At 45.4% G+C, this 23975-nt stretch overlaps 1 protein-coding gene across 1 annotated transcript in view; it reads left to right on the forward strand.

The window, feature by feature from the left end:
* The window catches only part of VSNL1 (visinin like 1), a 114902-nt gene extending 92238 nt beyond the window's left edge, over positions 1-22664 (forward strand). Inside the window, exons 3-4 of the mRNA XM_003275950.2 lie at positions 15647-15862; positions 21432-22664. Of these exons, the coding sequence (XP_003275998.1) occupies positions 15647-15862; positions 21432-21629 (414 nt within the window). The 3' untranslated portion in view covers positions 21630-22664. The remainder of the gene's footprint in view (positions 1-15646; positions 15863-21431) is intronic.
* The last annotated feature ends 1311 nt before the right edge of the window (positions 22665-23975 follow it).

Genomic DNA, 23975 nt, shown 5'->3' on the forward strand with positions numbered 1-23975 from the left:
GCGCAAGTGACTCTGTGCATCAATACAGGGTATTGTCATTGCTCAGAGGGGAAGCCCTTAACTCAGCTTAGGCAGGGGAGAGAGTTGGAATATGGGGTGGAAAGGAAAGAGCAGGCTGAGAAGACAAGGGGCTCAGAGAAGTGCTCCTTGGGCTGAGTAATAAAGGACTAACAGGAACTAGCAAGGAGTGAGGGGGCAAGAGAGAAGCATGGACAAAACATGCAAAAGCACTCTGGAAAGATTTCCTGTGGATCGGCACCAGCTTGGAGTGTCTGAGGAGGGGAGGGTGGTGGAGAAATGAAGCTGGAGAGGTTTGCAGGACCCAAGTCCAGAAGGGCCTTGGGGGACTGGACTAAGCAGAGTGGCTTTCATCCTAGAGTGTGAGGGAGAAGGCAGGGGAGGGCATCAAAGAGTGTGCAGTAGAGAGGTTAAGGACTAGACTTGCAGATGCGCTCACTCATTCTAACAGCAGTGTGAAGGCGAGACTCAGGGCGGGCAGGTGCCCAGGGCCCTGTGCTTAGAAGGACCCCACACTTGGCTTACTGCTCTGCTGCTGCCATCGTGATTCTTAATAATTTTTAAAGAGGAAGCCCTACATTTTCCTTTTGCACTGAGCCCTGCAAATTATGTAAGAGGTCCTGGCAAGACTTGAGGCAAAGTTTGTTATGCAGTTGACCAGGAGAGAACGCAGTAGGAACGTCTGTGCCTTTCCATCTCAGCCTTTGTATTTAGGGGTCTTCTCAACACGTGTCCAGGGAAGAAGCAAGAAATAAAAAGGCAATGTGTGACATTTCCCAAGGTGCAGACAATGCCCTGCGATGTGTTTGTTGTACAAATGAGGCTGAGGCAAAGCTTAGCTATGCCCCTTCCCCTCCCCTGACTCCCTCATCTCTCCTCTGAGATCAGCAAAGTAAGAACGAGACTCTCAGGTCGTCGTAGGGTGAGGGGGAAAACAGGTGTTTCTGTGTGTTTGTTTTTTGTTTTGCTGAGATCACAACTGCCAAAGATGAGAAAATGGTTAGGTCATTCCCATAGTCACACAGTTCCATCCCACCCACTTCGTGCTCTGGTGCTGCTTCCACTTTCTCCTGGAACCCCTCAAACCCCAGCCAGAGCCTCCTCGCCCCATGGGTCCCACTGCAGGGAGTTACTGCTCCTGCTTGGTTCTGACTCATGGTCAGACTCTAACTGGCAGCTCGACCCCTAGTCCTTTGAACACACATACACACGTACACACACGTACATGTGCACATACATACATACACACTTGGCTCAGGGCACATGAGGGTTTGTTTTTGTCACCATGAGGTTTTCCTTCCACACATCTTGGCGTGCACCAGCTGCTTAGCAACAAGCTGTTGGGCAGAAGTGGGAATTATATATCTCCCTGGTTGCTGCAACCACAGGTGCCAAAAAGGAGGGGAAGGGTCCACCAGAGGGACTGGGCTGAAGGACAGGGGTGTGTGTCTCCTGGACAAACGCTCGGAGATGGAACAGTCAGGCCTCTGGTCCTGTGCCAGGAATCTCAGAGGCCTGCTGGGAATGGTGCTCCAGAAAATAGAATCCTGACAGCAAGCCGTGGGCGGTGGGGAATCTGCAGGGATGGCTGATGACAGGTGGAAGGCAAAATGTAAGAATTCCTAAATCTCTGCTGAGGGGACTTGCCTCAGCAAGATCCGGGTTCAGGTCATCATCGTGGCCACCCTAAAATCTTCCATCCTGGCTTGTGGTTCTTGCTTTTGGAGTTTAAGCTCAAAAGCTCCTTCTCCTAGGAGTTCTACCTCTCATGTAGCGTCGAGGCAAAGAACATTAGCACCAGGATTCTGCAGTTGGATTTTCTAGGTTCACAATTTAGCTTCTGCCGTTCACTTTGTGATCTTGAGAAAGTTACTTTGCCAGTCTGTGCCAGTCTTCTCATCTATGAGCCCCACCTCAGAGGACTGTTGTGAGAATTACATTAAAACAGGTAAAAGGACTTTTTGTAACGTCATCTCCAAAACAGACATCCACAATGCTGAGGACAGAAGGAAGCAAAGTAAGCTAGCTTTTTAAAAGTGTCTTCCATGTGCCTGACACTGCACAAAATGCCATTTACTCATGGGATTGATCTTTTCACACCCATGGAAACCGAGGCTTACAAAGCGCCCTACTCAAGGCCATGCTTCAGCAATGGGGCCAGAGTTTGACATGGTCACTGTGGCTCTGTAGCCCTCACTCATTCCTCAAGCCAAACTGCCTCCACTATTGCTTTTCAGAGAAAGGGAAAAAATACTAATTTATCTCTCATGGGGTGGGGGCGGGTGTCAGAATTTGGTGGAAAGAGCTCCTCCCCAGAGTAACATTTTAGAATTATGATATGAAGCCAGTATAATTACCATAGCACTCCCTGGCATATGGTACCTGAGATGGGGAAATAGTAAGCCAGGGTCTTGGGAAAATGAAAGATGTCATCAAGGTACAAAGGCAATAGACACCTAGATTTGGAGTGAAAACATGGATTCCACCAAGCTCCAAGCAAGCAGGCCTCATCTCTCTGGCCACACTTACTGGCCTAGAAGACTGGGGAGTCCAAGGGCAGGAAAAGGCTGCAGCCTGTGCTCAGAGGCTCACGGTTTTCCAGGTTAACACACAAACCCCTGCTTCCTTGACCAGTGGATGCTCACACCATGATATGCACATATTCCCAAAGATCTTTTATGGCAACAGCTCATACACGCCCTTTCACACTTTCTGCACTGCTGAGAGCTGCAGGGTTCAGTATGGTAGCCATGGGCTGCGTGTGGTTTTGAGCACTTAGAATATGTCTAGCAGGAATTGAGATGTGCTGTGAGTAATGACACATGTACCTGCTTCAAAGACTTAGTCCAAAAAGTCAGATATCTCACTGATAACTTTAATAGCGATTACACGTTGAATGATGTAAATTTGATGTGTTTTGAATATAATGGGTTCAATAGAATCTATTATTAAAAACTATTTTTTTTACCTTTGTAATATGGCTATTAGAAAAATTCCAATTCCTTATGTGATTGGCATATGTGGCTCATGATATCTTTTTACTGGACAGGGCTGCTCTCAAAGGTACTCACAGTAGGCTTTGTGTTGGGAGAGTGCTTTAGCAGTCACAAAACATTGGCCTCTCTTTATGACAGAATCACAGAAAGCCAGACCTGGAATGAGTACCCTTAAGCTGTTTTGTTCAGTCTCCTGATTTGCAGGCAGAGAAACTGAAGCATCGAGAGGAGAAATGATTCCAGTGTTCCAGGTGCCATCCATAGGCCGTCGCCCACCTGGATCTAGTCCTTGCTGCCTCTACCCTCTAGAGCTGGCTGTCCAGTTCCTCTCCGGCCCCTCTTGCCCAGCTCTTCCCCTCCCTTACTCTTCCCTCAGGGAAGGCTGGGAGAACTCTCCCAGGGGAGGCATCTTTATTCATGAACCTGGCCCAGGGGAGCCTGGAGAGCCTGTCTGAAGGCTGCTCTGTGCTTTCCCTGCAGACTCAGAGAGATAAATATGGAAATGTGCGAGAAGAGCTTCCCCATCAAGACTAAAGGCTGCTGTGACATCTAATACATAAACCAGGAGGGGTGGAGGAGGCAGCTCCAGGGCTGTAGCCGGCAGATTCTCCTCAGCCCCAGCTGGGCCCTTGCTCCCACTTAGGCAGGCTTGGCTGACCCCTGGACATCTGCCCAGGCTGGGCTTTGTTTCTGTTTCCCACAGCACCTCCTGTACGCTGCCCCCACAACACCACAAAACTGCACAGGTGCTGGCCCATCTCCAGCTACCATCCAGCCCCCAACCCCATCCCAGGATGCCTCCCCTGACTTCTCCAACCTGCCTGGGCTTCCTCCTCCAAATCCCAAGTGCCTGGAGGCTGCACTCTTGCTTTCTGAGGACCCATTAGCAGCTTCTGCATCAGAGAGGGTGCGCTATGCAAACCCCAGCCTCAACCCAAACCTGCTGAAGCAGAATTTGTATTTTCATGAGATCCCTAGGAGATCTGCTCTGGCCCACACCAGTGACAGCAGGGCACTGTGTCTGGTTTATACAGTGCCCACTGCAGTGCCTTGCACAGCACTGGGCTCCTGGTAAATATTCCAACCACAGACAGAATGACCTTTGTTGAGTCCTTGAGGTTGACGCAGCACTTTCCCGGACGTGGTCTCACATAACACCCCATGGCCCTGGATAATGCTGAGTGGTCAAGTCAAGACTCTCTAAGCGACTTGGCCTATGGGGATTTTGGAAGAGGTGCTGGTCCCACGTGCTCAGTTCCTTTGCTGCCTCTGTCTCACTAGAATGCATGCAGATGTGATACTAGAAGTAGAATTGAGATGTTGCCCTCTTGGGGGTCTGTGTTCCTGTATTAGGTAGATGAGAGATATGTAGAGTCTATACAGCCCCAAGGCCAAATTGCCTGAGTTCAAATTCTGCCACTAACTAGGTATGTGACCCTGGGCAGGTTACATAATATCCATATGCCTCTGTATACTCATCCATGTAATAGGGACAGCAGTGGAACCTACTTCATAGGATTGTTGGCGGATTACACGATTCAATATGGGTAATGTGCTTACATAGTGCCTGACACATAGTAAGTGTTACAAAGTTTAATTAAACCAGTGTCTTTTTTCAAGTGTAATGTTGAAGACTTTGCAGATTTAGAACCACAGGAGTTGGTAGAACTCCTAGGGCTCAGAGGGAGCCAACTCCCTCGTTGCACACAAGAGGAAACAGGCCCAGATGGTTGAATCCCTCTCCCAGCATCTCACAGCCAGTAAGTGGCATGATTGGAACCTGGACTCATGCACACTCAGCCTGCTCCTCCTTCCCACACCTTACAGGACACGATTAGAAAGTAGAGCGAGTTCCAGAACTGGCGCTGGAGTCCAAGCTGCCCACCCAGGTGTGAGCACCTGCTCTTCATTCTCAGTAGGATGGGAGGAACCTACTAGCAAACTCTCCAGAGATTTCCCATCTGCCCTGAGATCTAGTCTCTAAGTTGGTCCTTCTTGACCACTGAGGCAAGAATCAGGTCACATTAGCTGCAGTTACTCCTTAGAGAAAGGAATAATCAAGGAGTTGGGGTTTGGGAGGAGAGCAGCATAGGAGGGCCCCTTCCCAGGGAAGTATTTTGCCAGCTCCCCCTGTTATCCCTCAAATGCTCTGCAGTGAGGATAAGGACGTAAGAGGTCTCTGATGCCCTGGTGTGGCCACCCTTTTGTGTGGGTTTTATGTTCTTGCTCTTTGTGCCCATGAGTTCTGACTCTTGTGGCATCTTGTGGCAATTCCAAATAAGCCCTCCCAGATTCCCGTAGGGATCTAGTCTTTTTATTCTTTTGTTAAGGGGCTGGTGGGGTGAAGGGATCTATTGCCCCAGCTGCCCTTCAGGGGAGAGGGAGGCCTTTAACTCCTCATAACGTCTCATGTTGCAAAATGCGTTGCTTCGATGGAAATATTGGTTTTGAGCAAATTTGGACTCCGGATGACCAAGGTTCTGTTTGGGCTTGACGGTAATAAAAGGAAGATACAGTTATACCAGGATGCATCCTACATATCCTGCAAGGTGAAACCCACCTTCCTCTCACTGGTTGTCTCAGCCGCCTTGGCTGGGTTTGCGCTGCTCATTAACTTTGGGTGTGCCTCTCTCTGCCTCCCTAACCACATGCAGATCCTGGCCTCAGTGTCTGCCTTTCTGCATCTCTGAGCACCTTGCCTAGTATCTGCCACATATGGTGCACATAGTAGATGATGATTGACTGATCACTCAATATATTGTTTTCTATAAAAGAATGAAAGGAGATCATTTCCTCTTCTGGTCATTTCCTTTAAAGAATATATGTACTCTTTAAATGTTCCTTAGTTTTCATATTATTGGCACATACACAGAACACAGCCTTGCTGAAACTAAAATAATAATAACAATAATAATAGCATCTTTCATTGGCTGAATACCTATTATGAGCCCAACACTGTGCGCACATCATGTGTGTGCCTTACACACATCATCCTGATCCTCACAGCTTTGCTACCAGGGTCATCCAAAGAAGGGAAGCCCGGTGCCCCTAGGTACACTACTGTTCGATAGTGGGATAACTGGAACCCAATACCAGGCATTCTGACTCTGTTCCAATGTCCTCCCCATTAAATCCCAAAGGTCCCAGCCCAGCAGCCAATTCTCCTCTATCCTGTCCCATTTTTTATATGAAGAAACTAAGGCTGGGTGTGGTGGCTTGCACCTGTAATCCCAGCATTTTGGGAGGCCAAGGCAGGAAGATCACTTGAGGTCAGGAGTTTGAGACCAGCCTGGCCCACACTGTGAAACCCGGTCTCTACTAAAAATACAAAAATTAGCTGGGCATGGTGGCACATGCCTGTAATCCCAGCTACTCAGGAGGCTGAGGGAGGAGAATCGCTTGAACCTGGGAGGCAGAGGAAGTTGCAGTGAGCCAAGATCATGCCATTGCACTCCGGCCTGGGCAACAGAGCGAGACTCTGTTTCAAAAAAAAAAAGAAAAGAAAAGAAACTAAAGCTTTGAAAAGATTAAAAATCCTTTGCCCGAGACCAGGTCCCACATGTAGTGAACTGCAGAACTGATATTCAATCCCAGACCCATCCAACCCCAAAGCGCACACTCTCCACCACAGCATAGCATCCTTACTTCTCTATATGATGCATTTCCTTTATCTGTTTCTTAGTCTGCAACCAGATCTTATCCTATAACTGTGGTGGCAGAGATGGGATCATGTGGGGCTCATATAATTTGGGGAGAAGTTAAAGATATTGCAGTAATGCAGGACAGGAATACATTTAGGAGAACATGTTAGAGTTGGTAGGAAGCTTCCTCTCCTCCAGAAAACAGAAGCCCCACCTTCTTAGGCAATGGTCCTGAATTTGTTCATTTCTGACAAATGTGTTCCATTTCTTTTTTTTCTTTTATTTTTATTGACACATAACAATTGTACGTATTTGTGGGATACAGATGATATTTTGATACCTGTAAATAATGTGTAATGATCAAATCAGGGTAATTAGCAAATTCATTACCTCATTTATCCGTGTGTTGGGAACATTCAAAGTCCTCTCTTTTAGCTATTTGAAATATACAATAAATTATTGTTAACAATAGTCATCCTCCAGTGCCATAGAACACTAGAACTTATTCCCCCTATCTAGCTGTAATTTTGTATCAAATGTGTTCAACTTCTGCAGATAGAACATGCCTGGCTCTGGCTGCCATTGCTGTCACCAGCTGTGCTATAATAGCTCTCTCCCCACGATTCCAGACCTGGTGGCCAATGGCATTCCAGTAGGGTTCTAATTGAGATGCAGCCAGTCTCAGTGTTCTCATCATTGTCACCATGACGCTGTGAAATGAGTTGGGTGCAGGGTGAAATGAGAATCGATCTTGGATAGACCACTTTATTTTGGAGGAGGCAGGGAGATCAAATAAGTTTTAGAACCAGTTGTGAAATCCGCTGTTCTACTCACTTCAGTTGGAGCGAGTGAAGACAGTATGAAGGGAGTGGTCTCATTCTAGCTTTCCCCACAGCAACCAAGCTGCTACCAAGCACCTTCAAAGATCCTCACCACTTGCCTAGTTTCAAATTCAGTGCCATTTAAAATTAATAAAAACAATCTTTCCAATCTAGCAGGCTGGCTCTAAATGGAAACTCACCACAATTTCCAAAGTGTAATTTATTACTGACGTCCTAGTTTCATAACAAAGAGTAACAGGTTGGTGGCTCAATATTTACCAGGAAGAGAAGTACTAGAATAATCCCCTACCCAAAATCAAAATGCCATTGACCCGATGTGTAGTGCAAATGGTGTATTAGACAGAAATAAAAAGACAGTTCATTTGATTTTAAAATCTGAGTAATCAGTAAGTACCCTTCAGGGTCTGTGACATTTCCAGTGGAGATAGAAATAGGGATAGAGAGACAGAGACAGACAAACTTGCTTATAGGTACAGAGATGGAAATAGAGAAAGAGACATGATCTAGATATAGTTGTACAGATATAGACTTAGACATAGACATAAGGATAGAGATACAAATATGAGAAAGGGAGAAAGAGAAGAGAGAGATTCACCCTTCGAAGTTTGATCGTATAATTAGGACATTAGATACGAAGGGAATGGTAGGTGCTTTGGTCAATGACAAATCCGAAGTCATGACAGTAACATCCCTTCTTTTTTAAAAATTTTACTTCCAGAATCAGAAAAACTAAATAAAATATTATAGCTAAATGAAATTTTGAAGCTTATCTGATTTATCCCTCATTTTATATCCAGGGAAACGAAAGTCTCAAGAGACAAGATGACTTGACTTTAGTCACACCCAGATACTCTGTCACTCAACCAGTGTCTTTTCCTCTGCAATAAATTGCTTCCTTTACCCATCCGAATATAGTAGCACTTATAAAGCACCTACAGCATACCAGAGCCTTATTCGAGAGCAGTAAGGATACAATGAAGAACAAAATATAATTCAATTCTTAACATAGAGATGATTCTGTCTTTTCCCGTGATGAGCATTCCTTTTTTTTTTTTTTTTTTTTTTTTTTTTTGAGACACAGTCTAGCTCTGTCGCCCAGACTGGAGTGTAGTGGCGTGATCTTGGCTCACTGCAAGCTCTGCCTCCCAGGTTCACACCATCCTCCTGCCTCAGCCTCCCGAGTAGCTGGGACTACAGGTACCCACCACCATGCCCAGCTAATTTTTTGTATATTTAGTAGAGACAGAGTTTCACCGTGTTGGCCAGGATGGTCTCAATCTCTTGACCTTGTGATCTGCCCGCCTCAGCCTCCCAAAGTGCTGGGATTACAGGCATGAGCCACTGTGCCCAGCTGGTGAGCATTCTAATGTGAAGGAGATCTGGAAGGTAAGGAGGCTGGATTTCTACTGCCTGATTCTCATTTTTTATAAAAAAGCAGAAGAACTTCTCTGGGAGTTCATGACCTTTCTGGGGCAGTCTGTGTAAACAGAGAGATCTGGTCTAAGACATAAGTGAAAATTGCTTATCTTGTCCCAGGAGGCAAAAGCCCCTTCTCTAGAAATTTAGTTCAAGAGTAATTTTATTCTCAAATAGATGTAATTATACAAGAATCACAGGCTAATACTGGCTGCCTTGTAATAAAGACTGTAATGTTGAAGAAGCAGTGACAATAGAAAATGGAAGTTGTTACCCAGAGGACAAGGGATGGGGCAGCTCTGAGAAGCAATCTTAGGATCTGTGAGAACCCTTTGAGGGTGGGGGTGGGTGAGGGAGTCCTTAACCTCCTTCTGGAGAGCCTTCATGTGGAAGGAGCTCACGTGTCAGGCTGCACCTACCTTTGGCTTATCACATCTGCTTGAGGGCAGAGACCAGACCTTCTATTTTCTTATTCGTGGTTGCCTCTCCTCACTCTCCCTCCTGCCCTCACAAAGCTCAGCATGGAGCCCAGCACCAATTGGGCTTCTGTGAGTATCTGTTGAATGAAAGCTTTGGCAGGAAACAGTTTTTGGACTCACCATTTCTAATTAAGGGAAAATGTCTCTCCTCTTCCCATCCACGTGACTAAAGTGCAAGTGCTGCTCTGGGCTGATTCATCTTCTCATGAGTCATCTGCTTAAGTAGTAATGCGAACGGGCTTGCAGGCCAAGTGGTGAGCCTTCTGCAGCACAGCCGGCTTCAGGCAGCTTCCAGAGCACATTTCAACCCTTCTACTGGTCAGTGGGTAGATTTGCCCTGTCTCTCAAGGCCTCGAAATGATCTGCTTGCTGAGTCACTTGTTCATTTAGCATACATTTACTGAGCACCTACTGTGTGCCTGGCCCTGTACCAGGCAACAGAGATTACAGCAATGGCAAAACCAGGTCATTCTCAGCCCCGTTTAGCTTACAGTCTACTAGGGAAAAAGGGCACGCATCCACAATCCTGTGAACATTTCTTCACAATTGTAACAAATGTTCCCTAGGAAGGGACCCAGTGACATGCATGTGTGTAACAGGGGTCTGACCAAGACCAAATCAAGGTCTAAAGAATGAACAGGGGTTCACTGGGCCCAGGGCAGCAAAGGAACTTTCAGACCACAGCAGCAGCACGGCAAAGGTCCCATGACTGTGGCAGGGGAGGGAGAGCCAGCAAGGCCCCAGGGAGTGAAAGCGGCCCCGGGACAAGGGAACCGGAGGACCAGAAGCTGGACACAGAGGTGGGGACCAGACCCAGAAAGGTCTCTGAGGCCTGGAAACAGTCTCGTTCCTTCTTCTGAGAACAATTAGATGCTATTGTCTAGCGTGGGAAGGAAACTTGACCAAACATGGGTGTGCAAAGTTTCCCCTGGAGCTGTGGTGATGGTGGAGGGAAGGGCATCAGTGTAGGGGAAGTTAGGAAGCAATGAATAGGACCACTACAATGGGGTCCTATTCCTGGGGGAGGCCTCATGGATGTGAAGAGCTGAAAGCCAAAACCAAATATCAAATGACCTCTCAAAAGCATATGGTCAGCATCTCAGGGCACATAAGACCCCAACACTAACCTTCTGCCCATCGGCAGGAGTTCTGCTGGAAAGGCCCTACCACCCCATGTGAAGGCCTCAGCCCCCAGGACAAGGAGTTAGGGGTGAGCTCATCTGAACAGCTCCTGTCCTTGGTGGCTCCCACAGGAGGTAGACAAGCCCCGCAGGCCTAAAGCAAAGAGCAGCCTGACAGTGCACGAGGGGCCCCTTAGGGAGCCTCTGAGATACAGCATAGCCAAGGAAGGTCAAGACCCCAGAACAGACAGGCCAAGGGTCTGTCTGCAGGGCTGGTGTGGGAGGAGAAGGAGACTGGAGTTGGTGCTGTGAAGAGCCAGGGCTTTGACTCAGTCGGCACTGAGTTTGATCCCCCTGCACCCCTTAGTGATATGAGCTCGTGCCAGTTACTCACCCCAGAAAAATGACCCTCCTCCAAGTCCTACCCTTGCTGAAAGAATCAGCTGGGGTGGCCTGTGAGAAGGACCTGCTTAGAGCCTTGTTCCACAAGACACACTCATGAAACAGTAACTACTGTCTCAGTAGCAGGGCCTGAAGAGGTAGGTACAAGACCAGGTCATCCAGAACAGGCTAGAAGCCACTGGCTAATTCCAGCAGGGTAAGGGGAGATGACCTTGGAGGTCGAGCAACTGTATTTCAGGGTGATTGTATTTGTATATTCATTGGCCAGGCAAAATAGGCCTTTGAAATTTGAGAACAAAAGAAACAAAATTGACCCAAGTGAGAGTGTTTTAAAAGCAGCTATGTCTTATGCGGGATTGGATGGCAGACCTCTCCAAGACTGTGAGCAGTGGAGCAGTCCAAGAATACTCTTCTGGTTTTTTGAAGCCCTATTTCCTATCAAGAGCTCTATTTCCAGCATACTAATGGGCAGAAATCTATTCTGAGGTCTGAGGGCTGCCCAGCATTAGCCAGGAGCTGGGCCTTGGGCAGAGCCCTGGAGAGAGGCATCCTCCGAAGTAGCCTTGCCGCCACCCCTCCTGACACAGCACATCAGCTGTTGCATGGGCAGGGGTGAGTCCTGGCCAAGGCCTTGCTTGTGCCCACCCCACCCCCACCCAAAGGCTGGGCTGGAGAACTTCTTGGGGAGCTGCCTCCTCCATCACATTGAGGCAGTAAACCAGGGATCTTTGGAGGGGAGAGATTCATGTGGGAAATGCTGCAATATTTTCTCTGGAAGGATAAGCTATCCAGGCAGCAATGGTGCTGGGGAGGGCTGGGATAGCGGGTGCAGAGGAAATGTTGTGTCACTGGAGAGAGGCACAGTGTTTGTAGATCATCACACAGCCTTTCTGTGCCCACGCTGGGTGGGGCCCTGGAGGCCCAAAGGCTAATGTGTCTGGTTCTCATGCACCACCTCTTGGAGGAAACAAACATTTTGATATTCACAACTAGATAGATTACTGAAAAGAAAGAAATGCAGAGTCGGGCCCACTGTCTGTAGGAAAAGCTCCTGCCCCGGCCAGGAGGAAGCTGGTCAAACCATGCAAAGACTCCTGTTGTCTGCCTGGGGAAAGAAAAGACCTCAAGTGTTTCCTGGGGTTTCCTTCTGCAGGTTGGTCAGTTCAGGGACAGGGTGTGGAGTACAACTGGGAGCAGTCAAGGTCTGTGTAATCCCAAGAAGTCTCAGACTCTGAAACTCTAGGCTATGATGAAGAAAAATGAATTGTCAGCAGCCTGTATATTAGGATGAGGGGAAAGGACCACACGCGAATATTTTAAAGCTTCAAACTGACAATATCATGTCTGTTACTTTTGTTTGCAGCTCCATACACTTGTAATTTACCACAGTATAATTTTATACTTCTTTATATGGTGGTTTGATTAATGCCTATTTTCCCCCACTGTCCTTAATGCTCTATGTCTTTCTTCTATTTTATTGCCAGCACCTAACACTGTCCTTGACACATAGCAGCTGCTCAATCAATGTTGAGTTAAAGAATGAGTCGGAAAATAACTGTTAGCATCTTAGTAATTTCTTTGCAGTACATATGTGCTGCCAGAAGGTGGCGAAAATACTCAGAGCAGAGAATTTCAAGCTTCAGAGGCAATGGATGCTAAGAATTACATAATGCAACAAATTTGGTTGCCTCATCAAATGTGGAGTTAAGTTTATTTCCTCGGCTAACACTTGATTAAGATAAATCTCAAGGTGTGGCAGAAACGGTCAGACAGATTTGCATTCAAATCCAGCCTCTGCTGCAGACAGCCAGGAATCTAAGGCAAATGCCTTTGATGTTTCCAGGCTTCCACTTCCTCATCCACAAAATGGGCAGTACAATGTCAGATTTTGTTATGAAAATTAAGCGAGAGAACACTAATACACACACATACACACACACACACATATATACATATACATATGAGTGTGTATATATATTTATAATTTTTCAACCTCAAAGTTCTTTGTATCATATTATTTATAGATTATTACTGCCATCAAATATTACTTCCATGTCAAAATTTAATACAAGAGTTAAAGAAAAATACATTGAGTTAAAAAGAAATTGAACAAGAGTATGCAAAAAAAGAAAAATACTGTGCTTTTCAGGCCCTGTTGTCCTCTAAGAGAACTGAGTTCAAGACCCTGAGTTCTTCCTAAAGAAATTGAAGGGAATGCAGCTTTATTTCTCTGTGATGATCCATCTAGAGTTGAATTATTTTGTCAAAATAAGGAGCATTTCCCTAGTTAGAAAAACTCAAAGCACTCAGACATGATAGGATAAATTTCCTAAAGGAAATAACCCCTCCAGAAATTTGAGGGCTCTTGAGCACACACTCAGTTCTAAAGTAAACATGTTGGTTGTAAAAGTCAGTATATAGACCTTCTGCAAGGCGCATGTAAATTTTATAGCTCAAAATTTACAATCGATTTTTCTCTCAAGGTTTTTTAGACCTAAATTAATTTTTAATATACTGACCTAAGGTGCCCAGTTATTTTTAGATAAAACTGTGAACTATCCCTTAACCCTAAAGTAGGCCGTGAGACATAAGAAAGTTAAAGCATTACAGTGCCAGAAACCTACATGAATGGAGGTTTCGTGCCCACTGGTCTCATGCCAACTGCACATAGAAATGCTGGCGGGTAAACAGCACTAAGGGGACTTGGGAACCTGTCCAGGGGCTCGTTCTGCTCCACCAAGTCAGGTTCACAGGTGCCAGCTCCACCCAGGCCCCTAATCACAAGGCAGATGAACACATCAGCCAAAGTACCCTCTAGAAAGGGACCAGGACCACTCATGCATAAGGCACACGAGGAGCAAACTTGCCTATTTAGAAGTTTTCAGGTTCAGCATTGTTTAGTTCAAAACTCAGCACCTGGCAGCATGTCCTCAGGTACCAAGAACCTAAGTAGCATTGGGGGGTGAGGGGCTGGGGTCATGCTGAGCTGTTCAAAGAAGAAGGAAAGCCCTTCCCTCTACAACTCCCTCCTTGAAACTAACAGCTCATTTACTGAGCTTTAGTAATACTTTGCCCTCCCCTCTGTTCTAGTTCTTATCAAGTAACATGACCAAGTTAATTTTGAGTAAAGTCCGCCCATTAACTGTGCAGTCTCGGAACACAGAGACCTCGAGGTATTGTCCTCTGAGTCCATAGCACCCAAGACGAGGCCCGACATGAAAAAGAACGCAGAGAATTTTGATGAATAATGAAAAATGAAGGATAACAGAAGTGAAAGATATGTTTAGGGAATGAGGGAACATAAGAGAACGTTGTCCTTTGTAACCAGGAAATGATATGTTTGATGAAAAAAAGAAGTGGGTCTCAAATGTTTATTTCATGAGATAATAAAATGATTGTTGTCATTTTAAGCCACTAGCTTTTAGGGTGATTTGTTATATAGTAATAGTCTCTGGAACAGATCATTGTGCCTAGCAATGGGTACTACCAAAATATAAGGAATGGGTACTTTCCTTCTCCTGGAATGCTTGGCTGTTCCCTGGGCCCCATGTATAGAATCCTTCTGTGTTAAAGCATATCTTATGTCTGGAGGGAAATTTTCTACCTTCCAATGTGCTTCTAGGTGCAGGAGGAGTGGGCAGCAGAGCTCTGCAGGATCCAGGGCAGGATGCACAGTGAGAAAGATGGACTGAGGGCTCCTCGAGGCAGATAGCCCAGAGTGGGCAAAGAGGCCATCTGTATGAAGGCTGCTCACCTGGTCCGCTTAGCAGGTGCAAAACTTACGAAGGAATAGGGATATCTTATATAGACCTTGTAGTGCTTGTCTATAGAGCCCAGAACCCAGATTTATTCATCCAGAAACACATACATAACTTCTCTGCTTTAAAATAGCACACGGTTTGTTTTTGGTTGTATTTGGGGCTTTGCCGTTCTTCCTTGTTAATTATCAGAACTACCTGCTGTTTGCGACTGGCCTATGCTTATATCCAAGGGGACTGAGGCCACTGCCTACTGATTCCCCATGGCCTTCCCTCCTTGTGGTCTCTGCTTCCCTTTCCTCCTTGTGTCCATTCTCTGCCTCCCACACACCCCTGGTGACAGTTGGCTCTGTGAAGAAACCTCTTTATGTTTCTCAAAAATAAGCCCAGTCATGTTCTATTTTTAATGGGTTTTAAATGTCTGTTCTGCAAAAGAAAAGTCCCTGCAAAAAGAAGTTAGAAACTGGAACCTCACCCAGGGAGGGGATAAGTGTGGGCCCAGGACGGGGGCTGGTGGCAGGAGAAACCAGGTCCGGGCACCCTCCCTCTGGCCCTACTGGGCAGCGATGAAGCCAGATTCTCATATCTAGAGGAACACGGAAGTTCGTGTAGCACCACCTGTGTGGGGAGAGAAACTGCTGTCTGCCTCAGTCCTGTTCCTGGGGGGAGTGAGCTGAGATGCTGCAACCCTAGCGTCAGGTGGTGCTTGTTGACCGACTCCAAGCCCCATCAACTGAAAGCCACATCACCAGGCTCACCCACAGGAAACAATGAGATGCCTGTACCTGAGCACCTGCTGTGAGAAAGCCTCCTCTAATGCCTGCCCTTGCCCTTGACAGTCCGGCCAAACCGCTCTCCAATGGGTGAGGCTCCAACAACGCCCAGGAGCATCTGTGATGCCGTCATTAGGAACCTAACTCGTCGCCCCAAATCCATCCCCTCCCGACACCTGACTGTGTGTTCTCCTTTGCAGTTCTTTCCTTATGGAGACGCCTCCAAGTTTGCCCAGCATGCCTTCCGAACCTTCGACAAGAATGGGGACGGCACCATTGACTTCCGAGAGTTCATCTGCGCTCTGTCCATCACCTCCAGGGGCAGCTTTGAGCAGAAGCTGAACTGGGCCTTCAATATGTATGACCTGGATGGTGATGGCAAGATCACCCGAGTGGAGATGCTGGAGATCATCGAGGTGAGGCCCGGGGCGTGGTTGGCGGATGGTGGGCACAGAAGGAGACCCCAGGGCAGCCTCCTAGGTGCAGGCCTTGGTGGCTCCTTCTCTCTCTGCTCGAGCCCTGCCAGCTGCACACCACACCTAGACTTCTCCTGCTTCTGTCCCCACTGCAGCACCGTCCTAGGGAGGTCCCAGAACCAAGCCATGGGGCCCATACTGTCATGACGGTGGCATTGTCATCTGCCATTAACTCACTACCGGATCTCCCATGAACCTGTCTTACTGGGCACACAGGATGTCATGGGCTCAGTTTCTCTGGCACTTGGTGTATCTCTGCTCTGCCTCACTCCAGCTGCACCTAGTGGGGACCCGAGGCTGTCAGGGGCTCCCGGGACATCCTTCCAGGTTCTGATCATTCCACAGCAAGCAGGTTTTGCCCGTTGTGTTTGCGAGTAACGCAGGATTCCTCTGCCACGCCACCCACTGCGTACTGCATTCCCAATGTGAAGGTCTTCTTGTTTTTCTTCTAATGCCCGGTTCCACTTCAGGGACTTCCACTTCCTCTCTCTCTTCCCAGCATGCCCTCCCCTGGCCTCTGGGGGCTCTTCCCTCACTTCACTCCCATCTCTGGTCTTATCCCATCTCCCAGAGAGGACTTCCTTCCTGCATACCTTCCCAAATATGCCCACTCCACCCCCACACCAAAGCAATCTAACCCTTACCAAGAGGGGTTTTGTCCCAACATTTGTCCCTGCCCCAGATTACCTTGTTGAGTGGAATATATGGCAGAATGCAAGCTCTGTGAGGAGGCTCTGCCCTCACAGCTGCATGCCCAGAACCCAGACCCAGCCTGGAGCCTGGCAGGCATGCAATAGCGGATGCAATGGTTCAGTAGCTTTCCTCTGATTGACTGTCTTAGCATGGGTTCCCACCCCTGCACCAGCCACTCTGACCAAGGAGAGAAAGGTACCACTTGCTGAAGGTAGAGCCAGGTGCTCCATCCTGGAACTGGGGGGATGCCCCATCCAGACACCAAGAGCTGAGATCAGGCAGGGTGGATCCCCACAAGAAAATGGGATGATTGCAAGAAACAGAAGCCAAAGCCCCAAGGTCCCCATAGGACTCTCACTCTCCTCCCTGCCTGAGAGAGAAGTCACCCATCAACCTGCTGCCTGGGAAGCTGGCCTCGTTCACTTGCACAACCTCTCATTCCACATCTTTAGTCTCTTCTTCTCTGTTGGCTTCTCCCCTTCTATCTTCAATGCCCACTCCCTTTCAAATGTACCCAGCAAACTAACATCTTAGTTTTTAACTTGTGTTCCCTTCATTCAATTAAATATGTATTTTTTCCAACAGGTTATCAGAAAAGATACTGCACAACAATTCTGAACATGTGGCTTGATTTTCTCATCTTTCTCACTCTTTAATCTTTTGTCCATCTTCCACACTTAACTTGGCTCCCTCCAAAGTCTCTCTATAAGCTCCCTACAGAGTAGGTTTTTCCAAGTTTTTCCTCCTCTTTGACTTCTTGTCATTTCCCCTCATTGGCCACCAAATCCCTTTCTCTCCAAAACTTTTCTCTCTAATCCTTGTCAATGCCCTTCAGCCAAAGTCCCAAGGACATACCCACACTTACACAAGTTGACTTTATTACTGCTTGCAGTGAGGGAATCTTGGGGCAATTCAGCAGGAGGGTGTTAGAAAGGACTTCTAGGATCTGGACTTTGGGAGGGTGATTTGGGGAGGGTTCGGAGAAGCAGAGGTTTACTGTGGATTGGGTACTGTCAGGGAGTGGGGACACTGCTATGATTAGGTACCCAGGAGGAAGGCACACAGACTGATGCAATGCTCTAACGGGTGAAGAAGCAGTGGTCACTCATCATAGCAGGAAGCAGGGATGCTTGGTGTTTTGTGTCTGTATTCAGACTTAATGATAGAGTGGTCTTGTTTTTGCCTTGCTCCATCATGGTCACTGGCATTTTGTGACATTGGTTATGTTTGGTGTGAGACCTGACTGTGAGGGCTGGGCCAGCTCCCGGCAGCACCAAGGCCCGGTGGGCAGTCCAGGCCATTTCCTGGCTGTCAGCGGCTGCTTTTCTTTCTCTTAGTTCTTCCACGTTTCTCCCCATCACTTCTAGCTCTTCCTTTCTTCTATTCAGAACTTTTGTGGATTGATTTCTCACCTGATTATGGGTCACATTTTCCTGCTTCATGACACGTGTAATAATTTTTATTGGTTCCTGGACATTATGAGTGTTGCATTATAGTGTCTGCATTTTGTTGTCTTCATTTATAGAGTGCTGAGATTAGTTTTGACAGGCAGGTTAGTTATATGTAAATTAGTGTGATCTTTTTGAGGCAGTTTTATAATTTTAAGCTTTTAGAGCAGATGGAGAGTAGGTTTTCTGCAGTGAGTTAGCCCAGTGACCAATTTGTGACCATTTTGGGGTTCTCATTGATTTTCTCATACATTTAGTAAGGTTTCTCTACTCTGGCTGGTGGGAACCAGCCCCGTGTGTGGTGATACTTATTCAGGTATTTAAGTGAAAGAAGACATATCAGAGTATAACTAGACAGAGAATATAAATAGAAAAGAGGTTTCCAGAGGACTGAGGTCCTGGGGCAACCTGATGTTTAGAGGTGAGGAACATGAGGCACAATCAGTAAAGGAGATGGAGAAAGAATTGTCAAAAAGGTCAAAGTAAATAAGGAAAAGTGAGAAGTCCTGGAAGGGAAACACACTGTTTTGTAGGGAAGGAATGGAATGTGCAATCATGTCAAATGCTATTGATAGGAGAAGTAAAAGGAGAAAAGTAATCATTGACAATTGGAATTGGAAACCTGGAGGCCATAGGTGAACTAGCTGAGAATAGTTTCAGAGGAGTTGGTGGCAAAATCCTAATCAGAGCAGCCCAGGAGAATGGGAGTGGAAGAAGTAAAGACAGTGAGTATAGAAAACTCTTGCCAGAAGCTTTGCTTTAAAAAGAAGAAGAATGGACAATAGCCTTCCTGAATGCCAAGGTATTTAGCAAGCTCTTTGCATTAAGAACTAGAATGCTCTGCAAGCCTGTGTGAGCACCAAGAGTTGTTCAGCTTATTGTTCAGAAACTTCTTTGTGAACTTTTATCCTCTGTGAGCAGCCTAGTTTCCAGACAAACATTCAGGAGTCCTCCTAGGCAGATTTCTGAGGCTTTCTTTCTGCCTGGCTCCCTCTCTGGTCCTCTGCCCCGAAATTTCTGGCTATCGTCACCTTCCCCCTCCAATTGTTGTCTCCTCCAGTAGGTGATTCAGCCCTGCTTGGGACCCTTCTCCTTGTGCTGTAGTCCAGGAAGGACTCCGGGCTGAGATCATAGGGTTCATCTACTTTGTTTCCCACCTCTTAGGAATTACAGTCTTGCACTCTCAGTTGTAAAGTCTGAAAACAGCTATTTCATTTATTTTTGTCCAGTTTTCTAGTTTACAGTGAAAGGCAAGTCAGTACAGGTCCATCAGGGCTGGGGACCACAGGGGCAGGTTCACACTGAGTTCTGAGTCTGGCATGCCCGGCCTTTGTGATATGTAAGAGTCTGCATCTGAAACGGCCCTTCTTGGTTGTCGTGTTCACAGTCCCAATTGTAGGGCTGTGTCATGGATACGATTAACGAGATCCTGCCATTTTCAGAGTTGCTTCCTGAGGTCCAGGAGGGACTTCTTGTGTTTACATTTCTTATTACTCTGACTTTATTAATAGTGCACTTGTTTTGCTGCCTTCATACCCACTGCCTCATGTAAGGGCTTTTGATTTCGCCTTTTAAAGGCCAGGGTGAGAGTGGCAGCTTACATGTGTATGGGCCATTTGTCTCTTTTTAAATTCCAGACAGTACACATTCTCTGCTTTTCCCTTGTGCACCACTCTGGCTACTAGACTAATCAGGACCTTGTCTACCAATTATCCACAAAATGAAATTTCGGAAAGTCTGCCTCTTTTAGAGACAATTTTCTTAAAGTGTTCCATGATACATCAATACCATCTAGCTACAAAAGTAAATACACACAAAATATTTTATCTCAGTGGACATTTTAACTTGTTAAATAAAGCACTTTCTAGTTAGTGGTTTGCTCTGATTGGCATTTCTAAAAACAACTTTATGAATTATAATTTACAGACCATAAATTCACCCATGTTAAGTGTACAACTTAAATGATTTTTAGTAAGCGCAGAGACATGCAACCATCACCATAATGTAAATTTAAAACATTTTTATTCCCCCAGTTAGATCCCTCATGCCCAAAGGCCTGCTCCCACCCCAGGCTCAGGCAACCAACACATCACTGTGTCTCCATGGATTTGGCTGCCTTTCTGGGCATTTGACACAAATGGAATCACATAACATGTGGCCTTATGTGTCTGGCTTCTTTATATTTTTGAGATTTATCCATGTTGTAGCATATTCATTCTCTTTTGTTGCTAAAATAGTATATTTTTTTTACTGTATAGCTGTATCCTATTTGTTTACAGTTGATGAGCACTTGTGTCATTTCTACATTTTGGCTATTAATAATACTGCTATGAATGTTCTCATGCAAGTCTTTGTATAGATGGGCATTTATTTTTAAGGCACTTTTCTAAGAAAGAAAATAATTTATACTTTGGAAATTCCCTATCAAGAATTAATTGTATACAATTAGTTGGCCTGGATAATTAAAATCTTCTCACTCTATTCTTTAACTTATAAACAGAATCCCTGCTCCACAATTCTCTCTAAACTAACTTCTTGCAGAGTTCAATTTTAATGGTACAACTGGCTTGGTTGTCTTACTAGATTCTAAGTTTCTAATCGGTTGGCCCCACAATTCATCTTTTCCTAAATCCCCAAGGCTAGTGCTTTTTGACTGTTTCCTGCACCTAGATGCAGAATGTTTAAAACTGAATCCATCATGTTCCTCCCGGAACCTATTCCTAATGCATTATTTCTAATCTCACCATTGAGCCACCCTTTCTAACCACTTCCTCCAGCCAAAAACCTGGAAACCACCCCAAATTCTTCTATATCCAATTGATCACAAGACTCACCCATATTTGATTATGTCATCTCTTATTCAATAGCATTTAAGGAGTTATTTGAAATAAAGTTAAATTCTTTATCCTATCCTAGGAAAACTCTGTGATCTGCTTCTCATTTCCCTCTCTCCAGCTTCATCTTTCAACACTTCACCTGGCCCTCCCTCCTACTGCCCCTTACCCCACATCCCACGCTCCAGCAGCTAAAGCTTTTTCATTTGATCAGTGTTTATTGAGACCTATGATGTGCCAGGCATCATACCAAGTCCTGGACTTACAGGAGCACGTGGTTCCTAGCTCCACAGAATGTACTCTTTAGTGGGGAAGACAAAGCAGTTATTTTAATACAGGTGAGATGTATTCTGATGGGGGAAATGGTATGGGTTGTCACAGAAACTTGCAGCACAAGGAGAGAAACTCCTCTGGGGAAAGGGAAGCTGAGGCTTGGAGGATGGGTGGGATCCCGTCAGGTGAAAGGGAGGCAAGAAGAGCTCTCTGTCCTCCTGGGTTTCTGGTAGTATCACCTACAATGCTCTTTTCCCCAAGGCTATCTACAAAATGGTAGGCACTGTGATCATGATGAAAATGAATGAGGATGGCCTGACGCCTGAGCAGCGAGTAGACAAGATTTTCAGCAAGATGGATAAGAACAAAGATGACCAGATTACACTGGATGAATTCAAAGAAGCTGCAAAGAGCGACCCTTCCATTGTATTACTTCTGCAGTGCGACATCCAGAAATGAGCTGATGTCAATGCTATGGACTGCACAAAAGTCTCAATGTTCCATTCAATCTGCAGCTATTCACACACACACACACACACACACACACACACACACAAATATTGCTTGGACTACCTATAAATGGACTTGCTTCTTGTGTTTGAAACACTTGTGTGCATGAGAATGTCATTTGCTAATGAATTTTAAAAGCATATATAAAACAAAACAAACAACCTGCCACAATGTGATATGTGTTATATCATTTCATAAAAATCCCTCTTCCTCCAAAGCCTGGGCAGAAATGTGCTGCAAAGAGTTATATGATTTCTTGTTCATGTTTTGCTAATGCTCGTATCTCCTTGATTACATAATGTTAGTAGCACTGAGACCCCCACAGTAATGTAACTTAATTATAAGCTATGTCACTACCCTCCTGTAAAATAGTATTGGACAGACACAGAGGGACCCTTGGCTCCTGTGTCTGGTCCACACACCACAAGAGCTTGTATTATCAGTGAATATCAATGTACTACATTTGCATGCCTTTTGGGTTTGCCTTAATTCTTACCTCATTTGCATCCTATCGATCTGGAAAGAGCTGTTTTGGATGAATGCAGTATAAAATGTAAAAACCCTGCTAAATAACTTATTGATTAAGTATATCTATCTATATATACATATATACAAAGATATTATTTATCAAAAGTAAAAAAGATGGAAGTGTATTGGTTTCTGTTTGAATTTTCAAAGGCTTCCAATGTGGTGGCAATAAATGTCCCAAATAAATTTATAACAATTGATTTTCCCCCAATTCTTATTTTATAATTTTAAAATTGCAGCAGATGCTAGCAACAACTTACTAAATCTATTCTTAAATATACAACTTTGGAATTTGAAGAATTAATGACAACAAAAGGGAAAAAAGCAACTTTCCAACTTTTCATCCAGGCTCCCAAAAGAGGGACAATGAACATGGCATGTGAAAAGTAAAACAGATTTGTTCATTCCGAAAAAAAAAATGTTCATTCTATGACAATAAATTTTATCTCAGTGTGACTTTGGTGCTAACAATGTATGTTCAATGCAACTATGTGGAGCTGCACACACACAGTAGGTAGGCTGCAGGTGTCCCCCAACATAAGTCAGTAGGAAAGAAGACGTCTGTCTTCCCAAATCTAAAGTAGGCAAAAAATAACAGAAGTAGTTATTTTTAATAACAGAACTCTGACTCTTTTGATCTTGAAGGAGGCAGAAGAGATTCCATCAAAACCTCTAAAAGCAGGTTTGCATTTTCAGAACATGCCCCCCTAGAGAGTTGAGTTTTTTACACAGCACTGCCCGATAGTACTTTCTCTGATGATGGGAAGGTCTACATCTGCACAGCACACTAGCTATAACTGCACATATGGCTATTGAGCACTTCAAGTATGGCTAGCATGACTGAGGAACTGAATTTTATACTGTAATTAAATGTAATTCGCCACATATAGCTAGTGGCTTTAGTAACAGACAGTTTAGTGCTATATTATTTATTCAAGTACTTTTTATCAAATTCGTTTTTTTACCATTCTTTATTTGTCTTAGGATTATTACATAACACTAAACTAGGGTCTAATGATTCTATTCATTCATTTAACAAGAAATGGTGACCTCATTACAAACATTTAGGATACCAGTGGTCCTGAATACACTGATAGAACCAAAATTCTGCCCTGAGAAGATAGTCCTACATGTGAATAGAATGCCCTAATACCCTTCACCCTTGTGCATGGTGAGCCCAAACTATAGGCAGGGAGAGATCAGGGAGGCTCAGTACATCTCAAGACTCCTTCCTCACTAAGTGAGGACGGGTAGGTGAGGAGCTGTGGAGTGGCTTCAGAATAGCACCCGGTTAAACCAGGCCCTGAGTAATTCATTCATAACAATTCTTCATTGGTCACCTACTGTGCACCTAACATCATTCTTGTGTGGAGAGGGACACACACTAAATACACACACAGACAAATGCCAAATTATAATACCTATGAAGAAGAGCAGGGCAGGATAACAGGGAGGAGAGTGACAGGATACTTTGGTGGCCCTTCCCCATAGGCTGGTGAGGTGACATCTGAAGTAAGACCTTCATGAAAGGAAGTGAACTGTATCTGGGGCACTTATGGAAAACAAACCCTCTAGCAGACTCACTGTTTTTTTTTTTTTAATAAATAAAATGTAGAAGCTGGGCCAGCAAGCAAACATCTTGTTATTTGCCTAAGTAAGTCCCTGCTGCTGTGAGAGTGTGGACTGGTGCAGTGACCCTGGAGAGATGGCCAGCAGCAGGTAGCTACAAGGATACTATTCCCTCTGTCCCAGCATTGCCACTCCAGG

This window comes from Nomascus leucogenys, chromosome 19, assembly GCF_006542625.1.
Source record: "Nomascus leucogenys isolate Asia chromosome 19, Asia_NLE_v1, whole genome shotgun sequence".
NCBI classification, from domain to species: Eukaryota; Metazoa; Chordata; class Mammalia; order Primates; family Hylobatidae; genus Nomascus; species Nomascus leucogenys.